Source organism: Myotis lucifugus, unplaced genomic scaffold (assembly GCF_000147115.1).
Source record: "Myotis lucifugus unplaced genomic scaffold, Myoluc2.0 scaffold_690, whole genome shotgun sequence".
In the NCBI taxonomy this organism is placed as follows: Eukaryota; Metazoa; Chordata; class Mammalia; order Chiroptera; family Vespertilionidae; genus Myotis; species Myotis lucifugus.
The window spans coordinates 291142-308293 of record NW_005871738.1 but is presented as its reverse complement, the minus strand read 5'-3'; the positions used below and the strand labels follow the sequence as shown (position 1 = coordinate 308293).

Here is a 17152-nt window from a genome sequence, read left to right as displayed (position 1 = left end):
GGAGGAGTCAGTCGTTAAAAGCTGTTCCCGGGCCTGACTCACCCGCTAAGGCCAGGTGCGCGTGCTGTGGTACCCGGGCCGCGCTGCCCCGCCGGCTGCTACAAAATACTAGAGTCTGAGCAGGAAGTTTCCGGCCTCCACCAAAGACCGACCAGCCAAAGGTAGGAGCGGGACTGGGTCTGACGCTGCACCGCAGCCAGGAAAGGAGAAAGCAGCCTGCCCTTTACAGACAGATTTTGCACTCCACTCCTTCATGGTACAGGATTGATCCGGCAGGGAGCGGGGCTCCAGAATAAGGACTCTGAACTCGGGGACGAGATATATACTTTTTAAGGACACGAGATTCTCAGAACGACTCCATACTAGGAAGACACTTCCATTTTAAGGATACCGGGTTTGGAGATCAACGTTTCGCTTTCGAGGAGAGGGCGTGTAGGCGCCCTCTTTAAGGCTTCCCTCCATTCCCATGGCGCTACCCGGCCTCTCACAAGACCGGGCTTGGAGCCTGGAACCTCCCACTCCCACGGCTCCTGCCTCCTCACCCTCGGGCTCCCAGGAGCGGGAGGACGCCGAGAGCCCCGTGGTCTCCGGGGGCCTTCCCTTGGAGAAGGTGAAGCGACCCATGAACGCGTTCATGGTGTGGAGCTCCGCTCAGCGCCGCCAGATGGCGCAGCAAAACCCAAAGATGCACAACTCGGAGATCTCCAAGCGCCTGGGCGCGCAGTGGAAGCTGCTGGGCGAGGACGAGAAGCGGCCATTCGTGGAGGAGGCCAAGCGGCTGCGGGCCCGACACCTGCGCGACTACCCCGATTACAAGTACCGGCCACGGCGCAAGACTAAAAGCGCGGGAGCTGGGCTGCCCCATTTCGGCCAGGGAAGCGGCGGTGTGGCTGTTAGTGGGCCGGTTTGGGGACCAGGATACGTGACCACCCAGGGGAGCAGAGGCTTTGGGTACCAACCCCCCAACTACTCGACATCCTACTTGCCTCGTGGTTTCAGGTAAGTGCCTGGGAGCGGGGGTGAGGAAGGAGATGCTGAGTCCTCCCTCCCTGAGCCTAGATGGGAGGCATACCAGAGGGCCTGGCTGACAAAGGGGCCTGAACCCAACAAAGCTGAGGTCACCCCTTTGGGGTTTAGGGACTGCCGTGAAGATTTGGGCAGCACCATTACCAGCACTCCCAGCTCTTTTGGGAGGGTTCTGGTGGCCCAGGGTTTTCCTGGAGGGCTTTCCCATCAACCTGGCAGTGGTGGCCTGGAGGGGGGGCAGACTACAGGCCCCTAGATGTTGACCTTGTTCCTATCTGGATTTCCTGCCATTTCCCCCTCCACCCCCCACCCCCACCCCCCACCAGCTTCTGGCCCTGGTGTGACCTGACTTCCTCTCAGCCCCCAGGGCAAGGAGAGGCTAATCCCAATTCTGCCCCTTTCTGGCCTGCTGCCCCGAAAGAGGAAAACAGGCGGACAGCACGCAAGCTCGCTGGTGAGCCTGCCCCAACAAGGCTGCCCTGCTCTCTAAGCTAGCCTTGGGTCTGGTTCTGGACCTGCAGTACCTAGTGGGGCCCAAATAGCCAGGGATGGCTAGGTTCTATTTGTCTACCCAGAACCGGTCAGACCTGCCCTTACGTGCACACTGGGGACCCTGCCTGGCATCACCAACCTAGGAAAGTGCCTTCTAACCCGTATTTCTCTCTTTGCAGCTCTTCCCACTCTAAACCAGAGGCTTCAACGTGCTCCCTCCATCAGAGTAACCCTAGGCTCCAGGGGGAACTGCTCCCCCACTATAATCCCTATCCACCCCCAGGCTCTCCTACTCCCTACAACCCTCCCCTCTCAGGGGCCCCCATGCCCCTGGCCCACCTCTAATAATCATGGGTAAGACCTCCCAGGAAGGGCTCCAACCTCTTTTTCACCCAGAACTATCCCCTTACTTCCAAACGGCAAACCCTTCTTTGGCACTGTTGGACCACAGTTTAGAGGAGGCCTGCAGTCCAGCCCCCTCCCCCCATCCAGAGGGAACAACATAACTTTTTATATTTTTTGTAGGACAAACACGGTTTTGTACAATTAAGCCATGTCTCTGCGTCTTTATTGCCCCATCTCTGTTCCCCCTCACTACAACAGGAACCAGCATCATCTCCACTCCCTTTTGCCTGAACCTGCCAGAGCAGGAACCTCCTCACCCCACCCTGGGGCCCTGACTGAGTCATTCTCCATCCCCCTTCCCCTGCCTCCCACCCAGCACTGGGGTCCAGGAGACAGTCCCAGCCAGGCTGGGGGAGGGAGGCAGCCATAAGCCCCTAGTCCCTTGCACTGTCCAGGCTTTGTCCTCTTAAAGCCAAAAGGAAAGTGGGGAGATGGGAGGGCAGGCAAGACTTTTGCCCAGGAGAGGTAAGTAGCTAGAAATTGCTAAAAGAAGTTCAGCAAATGGTTAAATTAGGACAGTGCACAATCAATATCATGTCAGCCTGAAAATCTCTACCCCAATTCCTTTCTAAGGATTGGGTCTACCATCTATGCCTTTCCACGGAAACACAAATGCTGGCTCAAGAAGTTGCATCTGCAGAGAAATGGGGAATGATTAAAAGTCACACCAGTAGGCTGGCTCAGAAAGACCCTGAGATTAGGTGGATGAATAGAAACATGGAATGGACTCTAGTAGCCGGATCAGCCCTACTACTCTTTTTTCTTCTTGTGAGGAGCCTTTACATTCCAGTAGAAGAGAAGCTGGGCAGCAATAAGGCCGTTACAGAGGGAAGAGACCACAAAGGTTCCAGCCATGAGGGGATCTCCAGTTTCCTAAATGCAAGAAACAGAGCTAGGGTCACTCTTCAAGGCCCCCCCCCCCTCCCCAAAGGTTCCAGAGACCAGACAGCTTTAAGTCCTCAGGTGGGAGGTAAGATGTTTTAGTGCCCCCTAGAGGAGAGAAGGTGAACTCACCTGAATGGAGGTGAAGATTCGGGCCAGGGAGCCCCCAAAGAGCAAAAGGACTGTGATGGCCGAGAGCTGGCCCGTGTGCCCATTGCGGTAGTTGGTGGCTGCCTGGAGCAGCTAGAACAGGAGTTGAGACCCTTTTTTTATCATCTGAATTCTTCCCATGTTCCCATCAGATTCCCCCCATTCTCCTTAGTCTAATATTCCCATACACAGCTTCCACTCTGCTCCTCACCGAGTCCCTCCTCCAATATTTCTTTCCTTGCTCCCAGTACCCACCTTCCCCACCACCACAGAAGGCATATTGGAGGCCTGGAGTATGGTGATCACGGCCAGGGGCGTCAGTGGTGAAAGCAGTATCAGCAGTACCAGAGCGTAACACACTAGGAAAGCCACACCTAGGAGTCAGAGACAAGGAGTCCTCATCAATCTCAGGAGTCCTCTGGCTTCCCCATGTGGAGTTCCACCCGGCAGGGCTCTCAAGAGCCACCGCCTGCTCTTGGGTAAATCCCAGCACCTTTCACAGTTTGTCCTCTGTAGTGCAGGACCAGGAAGCAGATGGTGACTGTCTGGAGCATCAGGAATAGTGCTTCACCCCAAGAGCTGCAGAGTCAAGAGTTGGAAGGAAGAAAGGCGGGCCTGGAAAGAGGCAGGAAAAGCCTCCATAGCCCGTCCATCTGGAGACACAATTATCTGATTACTCCCTGTCCTCCACAGCCCTACTGGTTCCTGCCTCCTGCCTCCCAGCACCACCACCTCCACCTCTGATGGACTCACTTTGAATCTTGAGCTCTCATAGGATGCTCACCTCTCATCAGCTCCATAGGTGGTGACTGTTTCCAAAAGGGCTTAAGCTTTTCCTGCCCTTTCACCTCCCTCACCCCGACCCCACTAGAGTTGTGGGTATTTACCCTTGGGGACAAAGGGCAAACCCCTCACCTGAAGGGGAAGTTGTTGACAATGCTGTAGACCATGGTCCCAGTCAATGCCACTAGTTCCAGCATGACTGACTGCAGGCTCAGCCCTTCCGCACTCTTGGCTCCGAGGATTTTAAACACCTGAGGCAGTTTCACTGAGAAAGGATGAGAAGGGTAGGGCTGAAGAGCTGCTATTCCTTGGAAGCACAACAAAACAGCTATTGAGAAGCATGTTACCCCACTCCTGGTTAAGGGACCCATCCCGTTTATGGCATTTTCGTACTCAATCCCCATCCCAACAGCAGGAAAAGGAAGATGAGATACATACCCAGCAGCGACCCAGCTACAATGCCCAGCCCCAGGCCTTTGCTGAGGAGAATCTTCAGGCAGGGGACTGAGGAGAGAAAAAGGGAGCAGAGAGGGGGTCTCAGGAACCCAGGCCAGGGCTTTCCGAGACGTACAGGCCTACAGACTTACAGCCCTCCTGTGGCTGCCACTGCTCCGTAAGACTGGCACATCCCCACACAAGGAAGCCGGGTGTCCGGAGGCAGGTGGAAAAGGCCTGGCCCTTCCTGCGCCAGATTATGTCATGCTAAGATGAGGTAACTTCTCCAAAACAGCTTTCACCATTCCTTCTCTCCAACCCGATTTCCCATTCCCTGAAGATTACATCTACGCTCCTTGGTCCTGCCAGCCATGAGTGGCTCCGATGGTTGAGTGTTGTTGCCGATTTGATTCCGGGCCAGGGCACATGCCTGGGTTTCGGGTTTGATCCCGTCGGGAAGCATAGTGAAGGCAACTGACCGATGTTTCTCTCTCTTCCGTCCTCTCTCTAAGCATGTCCTCAGGTGAGAACTAAATACACTCCACAATGCCCGAGGGTTCTCTGTTCCCTTGTTCCCCCTCATAGGCACCTGGGCGATCCGCTTGGGCCTGGTCTTTGCCACTCATTCCGGACCCGCTGTCTCTGGCCCTCCCCTCCCAGGGCCCCGCACCCACATCTTCTCTAGCCTGGAAGTGTTCTCCTCAAGGAGCTTGGCTCAGTGGGTGGCAAGATTCTCACGGGCCATGAAAGCAGCTAAAAGGAGGTGTTTCAGAAGCACAGTGGGTGCCTCGACCTGAGGGGCAGGCTGGGAAAGAAAGCTTCCCAACGCGTCTGGGTCTCAGAGGGGCCTCGCGGTGGAACTGCCTCGTAGAAAGTGGAAGGAAGTCAAGTGATTCCGAAATGAGGCCACGAACAAACGTAAAGGCCGGAGGGAAAGCATCGTCAGGGCGGCAGAAACCTTTGGGGGTGCGGCTGAAGGCCTGGATTCATGAGGCCTGCGATCAAATTTGGCCTTGCTCCTGGGGTATAGCGACCTCTTAAAGGTGGGAACTATTGGGTTATATTTTAACTTTGTTTTATAAAATTTGAGTCTTTTGGCCTTCCGTTTTCTTTCTTTCTTTTTTTTTTTTAATATATTTTATTGATTTTTTACAGAGAGGAAGGGAGAGGGACAGAGAGTCAGAAACATCGATGAGAGAGAAACATCGACCAGCCGCCTCCTGCACACCCCCCACTGGGGATGTGCCTGCAACCCAGGTACATGCCCTTGACCGGAATCGAACCTGGGACCCTTCAGTCCGCAGGCCGACGCTCTATCCACTGAGCCAAACCGGTTACGGCGGCCTTCCGTTTTCTAAAGCATAAATTTCACAGAGAATTACTTCCACCCGGCGACCCCTCCCCCGCCTTCTCCCACCCCAAAATGGCGCACTCGCTGTACGGAGTCCGAGACACTTCCGCCCCTCTCCGCAGTAATTTCCGCCCAGCGAGTCATGCAGTGGTCACCGCCATCACTTATCCGCAGTCACGCCCCACTTTGGCGCTCCAGCAGGACTTTGACCAGATGCCGAACAAGACTCACCGTGAAGCAAATCCCACTGGACGAAAAATTGGTCGTAGCATTTCTCAGGTAAAAGAATCGGCACCAGCACCCGTTTGAGCAGCCCGTCCGCCTCGGCCGCCATCTTGTAAAGGTCGCTTCCGCCAGTTCCTTCAGAGCCTCAGGGACCTGCGGTGCGCATGCGCGCCCTGGACTTCCGCCTCCCGCCTCCCGCCTCCCGTGACTGGGCCGCCCCGCCGCTCTGCTCCGCTCCTTCTCGGCGTAAAATAGGTCTCGTCCTGCGACCACGTAGTAGGCCCACCCTCCCTGCTGTTTGAGTTTTAAATCAGCGAAAGCTGTACGCCTGCGCACTTCCTTGTTTCGCACCGTTGTTTACCCTTCCAGTTTGGAAGCAGGATTTATCGTCCTGCTTTTCTCCGCTTCTCCCGCTCGGCGCCATCTTCTCTTCTCCCTGCTGACTTGACTGTTCAAAATTGAAGAGAGGAGCCGAGTCTCCAAAATGGCGTTGGATGGGGGCGCGGTGCCTTCTCTCACTTGAGTTCTCTCGGCGTCTCCAGTGGGAACGGCACTGGCGGGAGCTTCTCCCGCCCCTTGTGAACCCGGGCCTGGGCGAATGGGTGCGCCCGGGACAGGGAAGCGGGAGGCGGAGGTGGGGAAGACGAGACCATGTTCAGGGAATGGCACCCCTGCCCCTGCGGAGCCCGGCCCTGGCAGGTTCCCTGAAGCCCAGGCCGGGCCCTGTGAGGTCCCCTCCACCGCGCTGGCCTTTTGTGACCACATCCCGAGGAAGGGCTTAGGCCAGGCTAACTGGGCCCAGCAGCTCCTGTTGGGGAACCGGCACCTTGGACTACCTGGCGGGGTGATGCCCTCTGCCACCCCGCATTGGGACACTAACTGTTGGCCAGGGGTTCTCAACCTTGGCTGCACATTAGAATCACCTGGGAATCTTTTTAAAATCCTGATTTCTGGGCCTCATCCTCCGGAAATGCTGTTTCTTTGTTACTAATGTTGTGGCCCCACCCCATAACAAAGAAACAATTTCTGGAGGATGAAGCCCAGAAATCGGGATTTTAAAAAGATTCCCAGGTGATTCTAATGTGCAGCCAAGGTTGAGAACCACTGCTCTTGGCCATCCCGGTGGTGGGACTGGCCTTCATGCTCGGCTACTAGCACCACACTGTCTTGCAGCCCCTTCAGTGACTCTCATGCCACAGTCTGCACGGTGGTAGGGGATGTCAGTGAGGCAATGGTGGGGCTGTTGGGACGCTGCCACATGGGGGCTGCCCACAATGGGGTGGGTCTCTAGGTCCCAGGGGCTACTTTCTGTAGCGTGAGGGTCCTATTCTGGCCCCCAGCAATTGCACTGTAAAGGGAGTGGCACTCGGTGATGGTGCAGGCTGTCTGGCAGGCCCTTTTGTAGAATCTGGCTGCCCTGGGGCTGCCACCCACCACCACTAAGTACACCATCACTTGGAACATCAGGGTTGGCTCCCTGGGTGGCCCAGGCTGGAGGTATGTTGTTCCAGGAGCACAGAGGGTAATTGTATGTGGAGGCTATATACCCACTGCTCCCATTGTTGAAACCCTTTGCAGGTGAGCTAGCATCCTAGGTGCAGTAAGGGTTTCATCAACAAGGTGGGCGGGGCAGGCGTTCTTGTTGCTCAGGAGCCACTAGCACATCCTTTGGAAACAAAATGACACAGGTGTGACCTTCCCACCCACACTCACTGCTATTGCTGCCTGCTTCACCTGTAATTGCATAGAAGGGTCAGGAAGAAGGCCTCCAGGATGGGTGACTACTAGATTGGAGAGGAGGAGCTGGGGCCAGGGGCCCCAGAATGAGGAAGGGAGGTGAGCAGATTCAACACCAGCTGCACCAGGCTTTGGGGGATGAACCCATGAGGATATCTGGCTGCACATTGACCTTTTCACCCCTCCTCACCAGCTCCCTTAGACTCAACCATGTAAGGCATAGAAAGCATTATGGCAAGAAACTCACCGCTTTTAATCCTGGCAGGAAGGACAAGGAAAACCAAAGACAAAGATTTAAGTAGGCTTTACTATTCTCCCATTGGGGGAGGGAGAGGGGGAATGTCATATTTAATAAACACCTCCCTTCGGTTCTCCCAGTGGCATTATCTTTGATTTTCTTCTTCAAGACGGAGAGGGAAGGAAGATAACTTTGTCTCTGAGTCAGTTGAGTGGTGCCCTGGGCGCTGGGACAAAGGCTCAGAGGGGCTGGTAGGCTGGTGCACGTCTCCGGGAGATGCAAAAGATAACAAGCACCAAGGTGAGGAGGCCGAGGGCGATCAGGCCGATGATAAGGGGCAGCGATATGGATTGGTCACTGGGACAAGAAAAACCTGGCAGAAAGACAAGGCAAGTATCACAATGGTGGTGGTGGGATAAAGGTGGGAGGAAGGAACATGGGGATGTTAGGAAGTAGGCAATTGGTGAGAAACTCGCCTAGATGATAGAGCAGTAAATGAAGGCAGAATGGGTAATGTAGAGGAAGGGAGGGGGTAGCCTGGAGTAGGGCTTTTAATGTGGTGGGAGAGTTTTAGGAGAGAAGAAGTCAGTCTTACTTGGCCCAAAGGCCCCTGTAGGGGGTAGGCGAGCAGCTTGTAGCTTCAGGAAGAGCAGGTCGAGGTGGAAAGCCGGTGAAAGAATGATGCTTGCATTTCTGCAACTGAAGCTCTGGCCCAACGGGGCTTGGAGTTCTCGAAGGGATGAATTTTGAACTGAGAATGTCCATTCTAAGAGAGTGAGGAAGGATCAGCTCTATATCCACATCCCCATCCCCCAGCTTAGGTCCCTTTAGGAGCCCAGACATCTAGTGCAAGTGACGAGAAAGGGAAGGTTACTCACGTGTTGCTTGTGGGAAGGACACATTGTACTCCACAGCCACAGAGTTCAGGTACACAGTGCTCTGCAGTGGTTCCTGCAGAGGTGACCAGGAAAGCTCAGGGTAATGGGGGAGAGTGGTGTTCATGTCCACAGAGGAGGGATGCGGCGAACGATTAATAGGGAAAGGGCACTTGGAGAGTGAGGGATGAGGGGTGAGTTACCTGCTTGAATCCAAAGCTGAGCTGTCCATAGGGGAATGAGAGAAGCAAGTGGGGATGGGCACCCTCACAGCCTCCCTGGGGCGTGGTTTTGTTAGGGTTCAGTACAGAGATGCCCCAGGCCTGCGGAAGTTAAAGAAAAGAGAGTCATAAGGCTACACAGCTGTGCCATCTAAAATACCTTTTCTTTCGCCCTAGCTGGTTTGGCTCAGTGAATAGAGTGTTGGCCTGCAGACTAAAGAGTCCCAGGTTCGATTCTGGTCAAGGGCACATGCCTGGGTTGCAGGCTCAATCCCCAGTTGGGGGCATGCAGGAGGCAGCCAGTCAGTGATTCTCATTATTGATGTTTCTGTCTCTCTCTCCCTCTCCCTTCTTCTCTAAAATCAAAAAAATTTTAATTATAAAAAATAAAATACCTTTTTTTTTCAACCCCACCTTGTGTTGGTCCCCTTCTCCACTCTTTCTTCTTCCCTTCTGAACCAGTCTTATCCCCCAACCCCTTTCAGCTTTACCTCTTTTCCACCTTGGGTTGGGTACCGAATTCGAATCTGAATCTGGGCTTGGAGATGGACACAGGGCAGGGAAACATTAGTCCAAGTGTAGTCTCCTACAGCTGCCTTGGAGCCTGGGCTAGGACTTGTAGAGGGTGGAGGTGGTCCTGGGTGGGGCAAACTGGTGAAGGATCCTGGACTGGTGGCAGTGCTGTTGCTCATTGGACTGGTGGCAGTGCTGTTGCTCATTGGACTGGTGGCAGTGCTGTTGCTCATTGGACTGGTGGCAGTGCTGTTGCTCGTTGGGCTGGTGGCAGTGCTGTTGCTCGTTGGGCTGGTGGCAGTGCTGTTGCTCGTTGGATGAACTGTGGTATTTCCATGGCTCGTCGTGGTGACAGGATTGTGAGTGGCTGTTGTGGGTCCATGGCTGGTGCTTGTGGTGGTGGTTCTGTGGCTCTTGGTGGTTCTGTGGCTGGTTGTTCCAGGGCTTGTTGTGCTTTCTGTAGCTGTAGGTGTCACCGTGAAGGATGGTAGCAGAGTGGCAGATTTCTTATGAGGACAGTCATTCCCCGTCCCCTGAGGAGGACATTCTTTCCCCTTCCCCGGGGTTTTCAGTGGAAAAAAGACTGGTTACCAACCCAACCCAGGACCAGCTTCCTTCCGGGGGGGGGGGGGGGGGGCTTTCTCCCCTTTAGCCCCCTTTGTCCTTACCTGCTAGTAGTCCCAGCACGGCCCCCAGGAAAAGCACAGCAAACTTCATGGCGGAACAGCCCGAGCTCTTGGTAGTGTCAGTATCAGCTGCTCACCCAAGTCTACCCTATTCCCTGCCTCCTTTTGGAAAAGGAGGAAATGAAAGTCTTAACTTCCTGTAACTGAGATAGCCCTGCCCCACAACCTGACTCAGGCACCTCAGCCCCAAACACCACTTAGTCATTAAGTTTTTGTCACTACATGATTGGCCCTGGCTTCACCCAAGTGGGAGCTGTCAGAATCAAGACCATCATGTGGGGAGAATGAGTTAAGTGTTGATCCTTGGGGACCCATTTGTGTACCTCAACAAAACCCAACGGTTCTGGCAAATGATTACTGAACCAGTTGAAATGCAGCCCCTCTCTGATCTCCAAAGAAAACAATGTAAAAATCAAGTTACCAGTCCCATTTCCCCCTCCATCCATCACTTCCTCGTGACTGAGACATGTGAGGCACTTGTGACGGGGATTGCCCAACCCTACAGAAGGGTCACTGTTAAATGACTTATCACAGAAGGTAAAGCAGCGGTTCTCAACCGGTGGGTCGCGACCCCTTTGGTGATCACATGGGCCTAAGACCATCCTGCATATCAGATATTTACATTATGATTCATAACAGTAGCAACATTACAGTTATGAAGTAGCAACGAAAATAATTTTATGGTTGGGTCACAACATGAGGAACTGTATTTAAAGGGCCAGAAGGTTGAGAACTACTGGGGTAAAATATCAGCTTGGGGGAGGGGATATATACCCCATAGCAGGTGGGAAGGGGAAGAAATGAGAAGCCCAAACAGGCAGTTTCCAAGTAATTTTATTCAGAATTTTGTTTCCTGAATCAATAAATACTATACAAAACAATGTAAAAATGGCTACTATTTTTTCTCCCCTGCTCCCCCCACATGGGGACAATCCCCTGGGCCACCTAACTCAAGGGTTCTCCCTCCAGATTTGGTCCAGTAAATGAGGTTGAGTGACATAGCCCCCTTGAAGAATCATTTTCAGAGGAATTTGGCTGGAGCAGGGAGTCTCTGGGGTTTGGAGGTTGACTAGGTTAGGGAAGTGGATTAGTGTTTTTGGGAGAAGAGACGGCGCCTGGGGCATGAGCCTACCCCAAAGAAAAGGGTATCTAAATTGTTCACGGTTCCTTCTTTGCCTCAAAAAGTGACATTTATTCAAAGGGAAAAAAAAAGAAAAAAAATTGACAAGATGTCCATCCCTTGGCTCCCTTCCCTCCCCCCTCCTGCTCCTCCTCAGCCTGGCTGGGCCGAGGCAGCAGGCCAGCCCCTCTCAGATGAGGTCAGCAACATTGAGGGGCATCTCCTCGATGGAGGTGTTGTAGAAGGTCTCAATGTCCCGAAGAGTCCTCTTGTCTTCTTCTGTCACCATATTAATAGCCACACCCTTACGGCCAAAACGTCCACCCCGACCGATTCTGGAAAAGAAGGACACCTTAGGATGCATGGGGACACAATAAAGAGAAAACAAGCTTCAGCCCAGCGAGGACTGGGCATGAGGGGCTGGGTAAACACACTCACCTGTGGATATAGTTTTCCCTGTTGGTGGGAAGGTCATAGTTGATGACTAAAGAAACCTGCTGCACATCAATGCCTCTGGCCTATGGCAAGAAAATAAGACAGCTTCAGCACGTGAGTGAGAAGAGGGCAGAGGCCACCCAGAAGGAACTTGGGACTTTAGTATACATGTAGGCAGCCAAAGGCAGGCCAAGGAAATGGTGTATCACCTCCCCTGAAAACCTGAGGCATGCCAGATTCTATTCCAAGTTGCTACTTTCCGGAAGAGGGGCACTATTAGTCCCCTTGGAGAGGGAATCACCTTGGTTTCTCCCTTCTGTTTTGTCTAAATCCCCCCTTACTTACCAGCAGGTCAGTGGTAATCAATACTCTGCTAGAGCCAGAGCGGAACTCCCTCATGATTACATCTCGTTCCTTTTGGTCCATGTCTCCATGCTAGGATGGGAAAGAAGAGTGTAGGCACATGGGTTCTGAAAACTGGCTTAAGTGGGCTACTGACTCGTACACACTGCTGGTTAGTAAGAGGGGAAATCTCACCATGGCAGAGACGGTGAAGTCTCGGGCGTGCATCTTCTCAGTGAGCCAATCAACCTTTCTTCGCGTGTTGATGAAGATGACTGCCTGGGTGATGGTGAGGGTTTCATATAAGTCACACAATGTGTCCAGCTTCCACTCCTGGGGGTGAAGTTGGGGAAGAAAAATCAGTCAGGGGGCTATACCCCGACTACTTACTACCAGGTCCGCCTCCTGCACTGGGCCCCACCTCTCTTTCCACATTGATGTAGAATTGACGGATACCCTCCAGAGTCAACTCTTCCTTCTTGACGAGAATCCGAATGGGGTCCCTCATGAACTTCTTGGTCACCTCAAGCACATCGGAAGGCATTGTAGCTGACAGCAATACCACCTAAGGGGGAAAAATACAGCAAGTCTAGGACAGGAGCTACTCCAAGCCGCCTAAAACAAGCTAGTGCATAAAAAGGCTCGAGGCTAGAATTCTCTGGCACCTCATTCTTGTTCTACCACCCCAACCCCAATCTATGAAGGATCAGCCATAAAGGCAAGACTAAATGTCTCTCACCTGGGTGTTGCTGTTGAGCTTTTGGAATATGTCATAGATCTGGTCCTTGAACCCACGGCTTAACATTTCGTCAGCTTCATCCAGTACAAACATCTTGATGTATTTGGGAGCTACAGAACGGGGGGAGGGGGGAGAAAGACAAGTGGTAATGAGGGAAACGTGATATATGCTTAACTTTCCCAATGAAGAACCAGAAATGGATAGGTGATCTGCTCTCAGAATTCAAATTTTGATCCTTTGCCAGGGACCCCCCTTGCCAGGCCAGACAATAGCCCTGGGAAGTAGAACACTACCTGGGCTGAGACAGGGAAGCCAGGCTCAGATGACACGCATGGGGTTCATCATAGAGCAACTCTTTCAGGGGAAAACGAGCTTCATTGGCAACAAGATTGTGGCCAGTGGAAAGACTGGGAAAGCATGCAGAAGAGGCAAGTGACCTAGAGGACCAGAAAATTAAGATACTCACACAGGTATCTGCGATTAAGCATGTCAAACACACGTCCTGGGGTGCCCACGATGATATGGGGAGCTTCCATCTGCAGCTTCTGCACCTCTGCACGCACGTTGGTACCACCAATGCAGGCATGGCAGGAGGCACCCATGTAATCTCCTAAAGCCATGACTACCTTCTGTATCTGAACCCAGAAAAAGACAGATGCTCATATATTATTATTAGCTACAACTGTGCCAGGCTCCATTTTAAGTGCTTCTCATGTTTTATTTTTTTCCAACTTATATGCACTATTATTAAAACTCACTTTTCAGGCGAGAAACAGGCAGGTTAAATGCATCTAAGATCACACTGACAGTTAAATGGCAGAGACTCAGGATTTGAACATTCTGGCTCCTGAGAATACATGATTCACAGTAACTGCCCTCTGAAATAATTCCAATATTACCATACTAGATCCCCACCCAATTTTCTGAAAGCAAACAGCGACCCACTTATTATTCTCATAGCACCCAGTTTCATGTGCAGAATAACATATATCCCTGCCACTAGAACTGTTAGGTGGCATGTTCACTCTTAATGGAGTTGTACTAGAACTACCTGCTTACTGTTAATCTACAAGTTACTAGAGCAATCACAGCTCCACAAACTTTAGAACTACACCCCTAAGCCTGTTAATATTAGTAATTTACTTATGAGACCAGTGTTTCTGATCTTTTCCCCTCCAAGACCTAGCAATTATCATTTTATGTGCCTCAGGCATGAAACAGCTCTGGCCACCGACACAGGCATCAAGCTAGGATGAACTAAGGACTGTACATCTGCTTTGCCCCTGACTGATATAAGAGCAACACCACCAATCAGGTGTCTCCTTGCCCATTGCCAGGGGGTTTGTCCATAAAACAGCTGCCAGACTTGCTCAGCCAGCCAGGCTCCACCCAGAAGCCTTCCCATTTGACTCAGGAAATGGGAGGAGGAAATGATGTTTATTGTGTTGGGGTAGATACCTCAGTTCTCCCAAGGTGGTGGTGGTAGTGGTTGGGGAGCATACTCAGATTTTTGGATTGTGCTAATTATTTCTAAATCAGTCTTTCAGGGGAGGAGAAATAAACTACAATCTCACCTGCTGTGCCAATTCTCTAGTAGGTGCCAGGACCAAGGCCTGAGTGGCCTTTAGATCCAATTCAATCTGTTGCAGAATCGATATGGCAAAAGTGGCTGTTTTTCCTGTCCCAGATTGGGCTTGAGCGATCACATCATAACCTAAAATCAGGAGAAAGACTCGCTATGGTAGAGAGCATACACTCTGGGATCATGAGACATTCAAGGCCTTACAAAACACTCAATAAGCACCGAAGAGAGCTATGTGCCAAGCACAAAGCACTTCAGACTTTATTCTACCACAACCAGTACTTTAATGGGAACAGATCTGGTTATTAACTCATTTAGTACTGCATGAAATAAGCTAGAAATATAGCTGCAAAGAGGAAGTTATGAGCTGGCTAAAATACTACCCCTCTCAAAGCACAGACCAAAAGCCAAGCCAAGCTAGTGTAAATAAAGGAGTTATTTTGTCCCTGGCTAATGAGACAAGCACCACCGAACACATGCAACTCTACCCAGGGACAGTTCAGAACATGTTTTGGAGCAGAGGTCTTACCCTTGATACAAGGAAGAATGGCTCGCTGCTGGATGGCAGAGGGCTTCTCAAAACCATAGGCGTAGATGCCACGGAGGAGGGACTCTGAGAGGTTCATGTCATCAAAGCTGTCAACGATCTCATTCCAGTTACTCTGTAGGATGCAAAGGGATTAAAGTAGTATAAACAGGGCTCTACACTGGAGCAAATAGGACCTTGTGCCCTCAAAGCTTCAGAGTCAACAACCTCCTCCCACCCGCTCCAGGGAAGCCAGATGATTCTACATTGCCTAGGAAATCACTCTAGGGACCAGTCCACTTGAAAACTGTGAGGCTGGTGCTTGTAGAAGGGATTAACAGGACCAATTTGAATGACGTTTCACACATAATCTCAGGAACACAAATATTTTAAACAAATTATATATAAAAGTTAAGACTCCCAGTGAGAAGAGCTTACTCAGGGTTAGGCTATGCAATAAAGAAGAATCCCAGGGTATGGTCCAGAAACCAGGGGACACTGCCCCTCTCCAAAACGAAGGATAATGGTGATAGGGCTCTATTCTCACCTCGATGACGCCTTCAGGCTCCATTCCATCGGGGCCATTGTCTCTGGATCTGTTGGTTTAAAATATGAGTATACTGAGGCACGAGACAAATCTTGGTAGCCGGCTCTTCCTACCAGCAACCCCACCTTGCACGATGCCATCTTCGCTCCCTAACCCAACCCCTACCAGTTCCTACAGACACAGCAGTTACATCTGTAACTGAATCAGGCCTTTGCCCCTTCCCAGGAGCGGCTCAGGTCATCCCATTCCGACATGATGGGGTAACTCGCCTAGAAAAACCCGCAGGCCTGGAGGTGGTGGTTGCCGCCAGGCCCACGTGCTTCGGGCCGGGCCGCTCCGAGGCCGAGCTGGTGCACCTCCCATCACCGCCCCAGCGATCCGGAAGTCCCGCCCTTCACCTCCCTGTTGTGTAGGACATCCCCTTCCCCCCACGTCACTGCGTTGGCGCCCTCCCCCACCCCCTGCAGCCCATCTCCCCCCTCCCTCGCGGTGCCCGGATGTGGGAGGCCGCGGGCGGTGGCGGCCTCGCGCACAATGAGCCCCAGCCGAGCTAGCTAATGGGGAGATTGCACAACACTTAAAGGCGAAGCGGGCTGGGGGAGGGGAGGACATCAGGCCGCCATGTGCTCGCTCCCTCGACCACCCGGCGGCGTAACCCCCCCACCATGGAACCACCCACACCCTGCCCGCCCCCGTCGCGAAATGGCGTCGCCCTCCCCATACCTCAGGGCGCTCACCCCCGAAGGAAAGTGGACCTGCCCATCCGCAGTTTGCCAATTGCCCGGCTTGTGCGGCAAAATGGACCCGCCCGCCGGGTGCCGGGTGGGCTCCTGGCGCCTCACGCGGCTGCTCCCCGGGCTGAGGCTCAATCCGGGCCGCCAAGAAACCAGCACTGAACGGCCGGCTGCTTCCCCCACGACCCGTGTCTCAACGCGACGCCACGACTGGACGTGAGGACCCAGGCCCCCCCGCCTTGGCCAGTGGTTCCGCCAGAATCCTGCGGAATCCAGCGCGCGCCAGACCGTCCTCCGGCGGAGGCCACCCGGCCGCCCGGCTCCGGGCCACGCGCGGCGGCGACCGCCTCCCTTTCTCACGCTGGGTCGCGACCTCGCCCCGCCACTCAGCGCCAGGGCTCCGGGCACCGTCTCGGGTCGAGGCCTAACAAACCTCGCACTCCAGGCCCCGAAAGCCAGGCGGTGTTCGCCCTCCGCCGTGGATCTGCCCCGCGCCCCCCAGGGCCGGTCTTCCTGGCTCGGTTCCCCGCACCCTGTGGGCCTCGGCTCTCCCCACCCCGCCGCGGGGGCCTCGGAAGGGAACGGCAGGGTAAGTAGCCCCCAGCTCGAGCAAACGCCTTCCTTACCGGGGATCTTGACTCGCAGACATGATCCTTAGAAACTAGGGCGGAGTGCCCGCCTATCGACAACTTATAGAGCGCCCGACCCCGCCCCAGCCATCGCATTGGCTTGGCCGCCTGGGCCCCGCCTGCCGGCGCTCAGCAACTCGGCGTGACGTTAGTTTGTAGGCGCTCTGGCACGTAGCCACCATTGGGTAATTTGAGCGCCTATCAAGTTGGTGACCCGCCCCACAGCCTCATTGGCTGCTGGGCCCGCCCTTCTCACCGGTACGGAAGTGACATACAGGACTCTGGCCTCGAGGCCAGGCAGCCATCTTGGGGCCCTGCACCTCTACACGTGCGGAGGTGATAGTGCCTGTCATGTGGCCTCGTAGACCCTATCATGAAAAGGGGGCGAGGTTTCAGCCTCCAGGGACTTCCGGGCTCCCGGGACTACCACGTCCCTTTGCCTTCTGCCCCAGGTGTTCTCTGGACCCACATTTTGTTCT

General features: G+C 53.5%; 4 protein-coding genes, 1 long non-coding RNA gene, 2 other non-coding genes and 1 pseudogene across 9 annotated transcripts; 2 read left to right on the top strand and 6 right to left on the bottom strand.

The window, feature by feature from the left end:
* The first annotated feature begins 27 nt into the window (after positions 1 to 27).
* SOX15 (SRY-box 15) lies at positions 28 to 2068 on the top strand. Its single transcript, XM_006105512.3, has 2 exons — positions 28 to 999; positions 1698 to 2068. The coding sequence occupies exons 1-2, from the start codon at positions 467 to 469 to the stop codon at positions 1861 to 1863; spliced, it is 699 nt and encodes a 232-aa protein (XP_006105574.1). The 5' UTR covers positions 28 to 466; the 3' UTR covers positions 1864 to 2068.
* MPDU1 (mannose-P-dolichol utilization defect 1) lies at positions 2060 to 5911 on the bottom strand. The gene is made up of 7 exons (XM_006105511.3): positions 5756 to 5911; positions 4177 to 4242; positions 3871 to 4003; positions 3449 to 3534; positions 3211 to 3329; positions 2938 to 3048; positions 2060 to 2796 (listed from the first exon to the last, which is right to left on the bottom strand). The coding sequence occupies exons 1-7, from the start codon at positions 5856 to 5858 to the stop codon at positions 2674 to 2676; spliced, it is 741 nt and encodes a 246-aa protein (XP_006105573.1). The 5' UTR covers positions 5859 to 5911; the 3' UTR covers positions 2060 to 2673.
* Positions 5912 to 6783: 872 nt separating this feature from the next.
* On the top strand, positions 6784 to 7863 carry LOC111823797. The gene is made up of 2 exons (XR_002826903.1): positions 6784 to 7585; positions 7680 to 7863. It is a non-coding gene; the product is annotated as an uncharacterized LOC111823797 (long non-coding RNA).
* Positions 7776 to 10577, bottom strand: CD68 (CD68 molecule). Of its 3 annotated transcripts, none has more exons than XM_023746535.1 (7): positions 10002 to 10577; positions 9592 to 9871; positions 9312 to 9537; positions 8803 to 8922; positions 8603 to 8675; positions 8320 to 8490; positions 7776 to 8097 (listed from the first exon to the last, which is right to left on the bottom strand). In XM_023746535.1, exons 1-7 carry the CDS (start codon positions 10048 to 10050, stop codon positions 7964 to 7966), a joined length of 1053 nt encoding a protein of 350 aa, XP_023602303.1. In that variant the 5' UTR covers positions 10051 to 10577; the 3' UTR covers positions 7776 to 7963. The 3 variants fall into 3 exon arrangements, with proteins under 3 accessions (XP_023602303.1, XP_023602304.1, XP_006105570.1); XM_023746536.1 differs by having other exon boundaries at positions 9619 to 9871; XM_006105508.3 differs by having other exon boundaries at positions 9312 to 9871; positions 10002 to 10576.
* Positions 10578 to 11173: 596 nt separating this feature from the next.
* On the bottom strand, positions 11174 to 16822 carry EIF4A1 (eukaryotic translation initiation factor 4A1). Its single transcript, XM_006105506.3, has 11 exons — positions 16671 to 16822; positions 15311 to 15359; positions 14767 to 14899; positions 14230 to 14369; positions 13122 to 13290; positions 12656 to 12765; positions 12338 to 12481; positions 12112 to 12249; positions 11920 to 12009; positions 11578 to 11657; positions 11174 to 11474 (listed from the first exon to the last, which is right to left on the bottom strand). The coding sequence occupies exons 1-11, from the start codon at positions 16691 to 16693 to the stop codon at positions 11330 to 11332; spliced, it is 1221 nt and encodes a 406-aa protein (XP_006105568.1). The 5' UTR covers positions 16694 to 16822; the 3' UTR covers positions 11174 to 11329.
* On the bottom strand, positions 11741 to 11882 carry LOC111823798. Its single transcript, XR_002826904.1, has one exon. It is a non-coding gene; the product is annotated as a small nucleolar RNA SNORA67 (small nucleolar RNA).
* LOC111823800 lies at positions 12867 to 13005 on the bottom strand. Its single transcript, XR_002826905.1, has one exon. It is a non-coding gene; the product is annotated as a small nucleolar RNA SNORD10 (small nucleolar RNA).
* LOC111823799 lies at positions 13853 to 13997 on the bottom strand (annotated as a pseudogene).
* Positions 16823 to 17152: the final 330 nt, after the last annotated feature.

Excerpts from the sequence above, each read along its gene's own strand:
- SOX15 (XM_006105512.3), top strand. The coding sequence starts at position 467 with ATGGCGCTACCCGGCCTCTCACAAGACCGGGCTTGGAGCCTGGAACCT. Across the intron at positions 1,000-1,697 it reads TACTTGCCTCGTGGTTTCAG|CTCTTCCCACTCTAAACCAG; the intron begins GTAAGTGCCTGG and ends CTCTCTTTGCAG.
- MPDU1 (XM_006105511.3), bottom strand. The coding sequence starts at position 5,858 with ATGGCGGCCGAGGCGGACGGGCTGCTCAAACGGGTGCTGGTGCCGATT. Across the intron at positions 4,243-5,755 it reads CCAGTGGGATTTGCTTCACG|TCCCCTGCCTGAAGATTCTC; the intron begins GTGAGTCTTGTT and ends TTCTCTCCTCAG. Across the intron at positions 3,049-3,210 it reads CTTCTGTGGTGGTGGGGAAG|CTGCTCCAGGCAGCCACCAA; the intron begins GTGGGTACTGGG and ends CTCCTGTTCTAG.
- CD68 (XM_006105508.3), bottom strand. The coding sequence starts at position 10,050 with ATGAAGTTTGCTGTGCTTTTCCTGGGGGCCGTGCTGGGACTACTAGCA. Across the intron at positions 8,491-8,602 it reads GTCCTTCCCACAAGCAACAC|AATGGACATTCTCAGTTCAA; the intron begins GTGAGTAACCTT and ends TCACTCTCTTAG. Across the intron at positions 8,098-8,319 it reads TACAGGGGCCTTTGGGCCAA|GTTTTTCTTGTCCCAGTGAC; the intron begins GTAAGACTGACT and ends TCTTTCTGCCAG.
- EIF4A1 (XM_006105506.3), bottom strand. The coding sequence starts at position 16,693 with ATGTCTGCGAGTCAAGATCCCCG. Across the intron at positions 12,482-12,655 it reads AGCTCAACAGCAACACCCAG|GTGGTATTGCTGTCAGCTAC; the intron begins GTGAGAGACATT and ends TTTCCCCCTTAG. Across the intron at positions 12,250-12,337 it reads ACATCAATGTGGAAAGAGAG|GAGTGGAAGCTGGACACATT; the intron begins GTGGGGCCCAGT and ends CTTCACCCCCAG.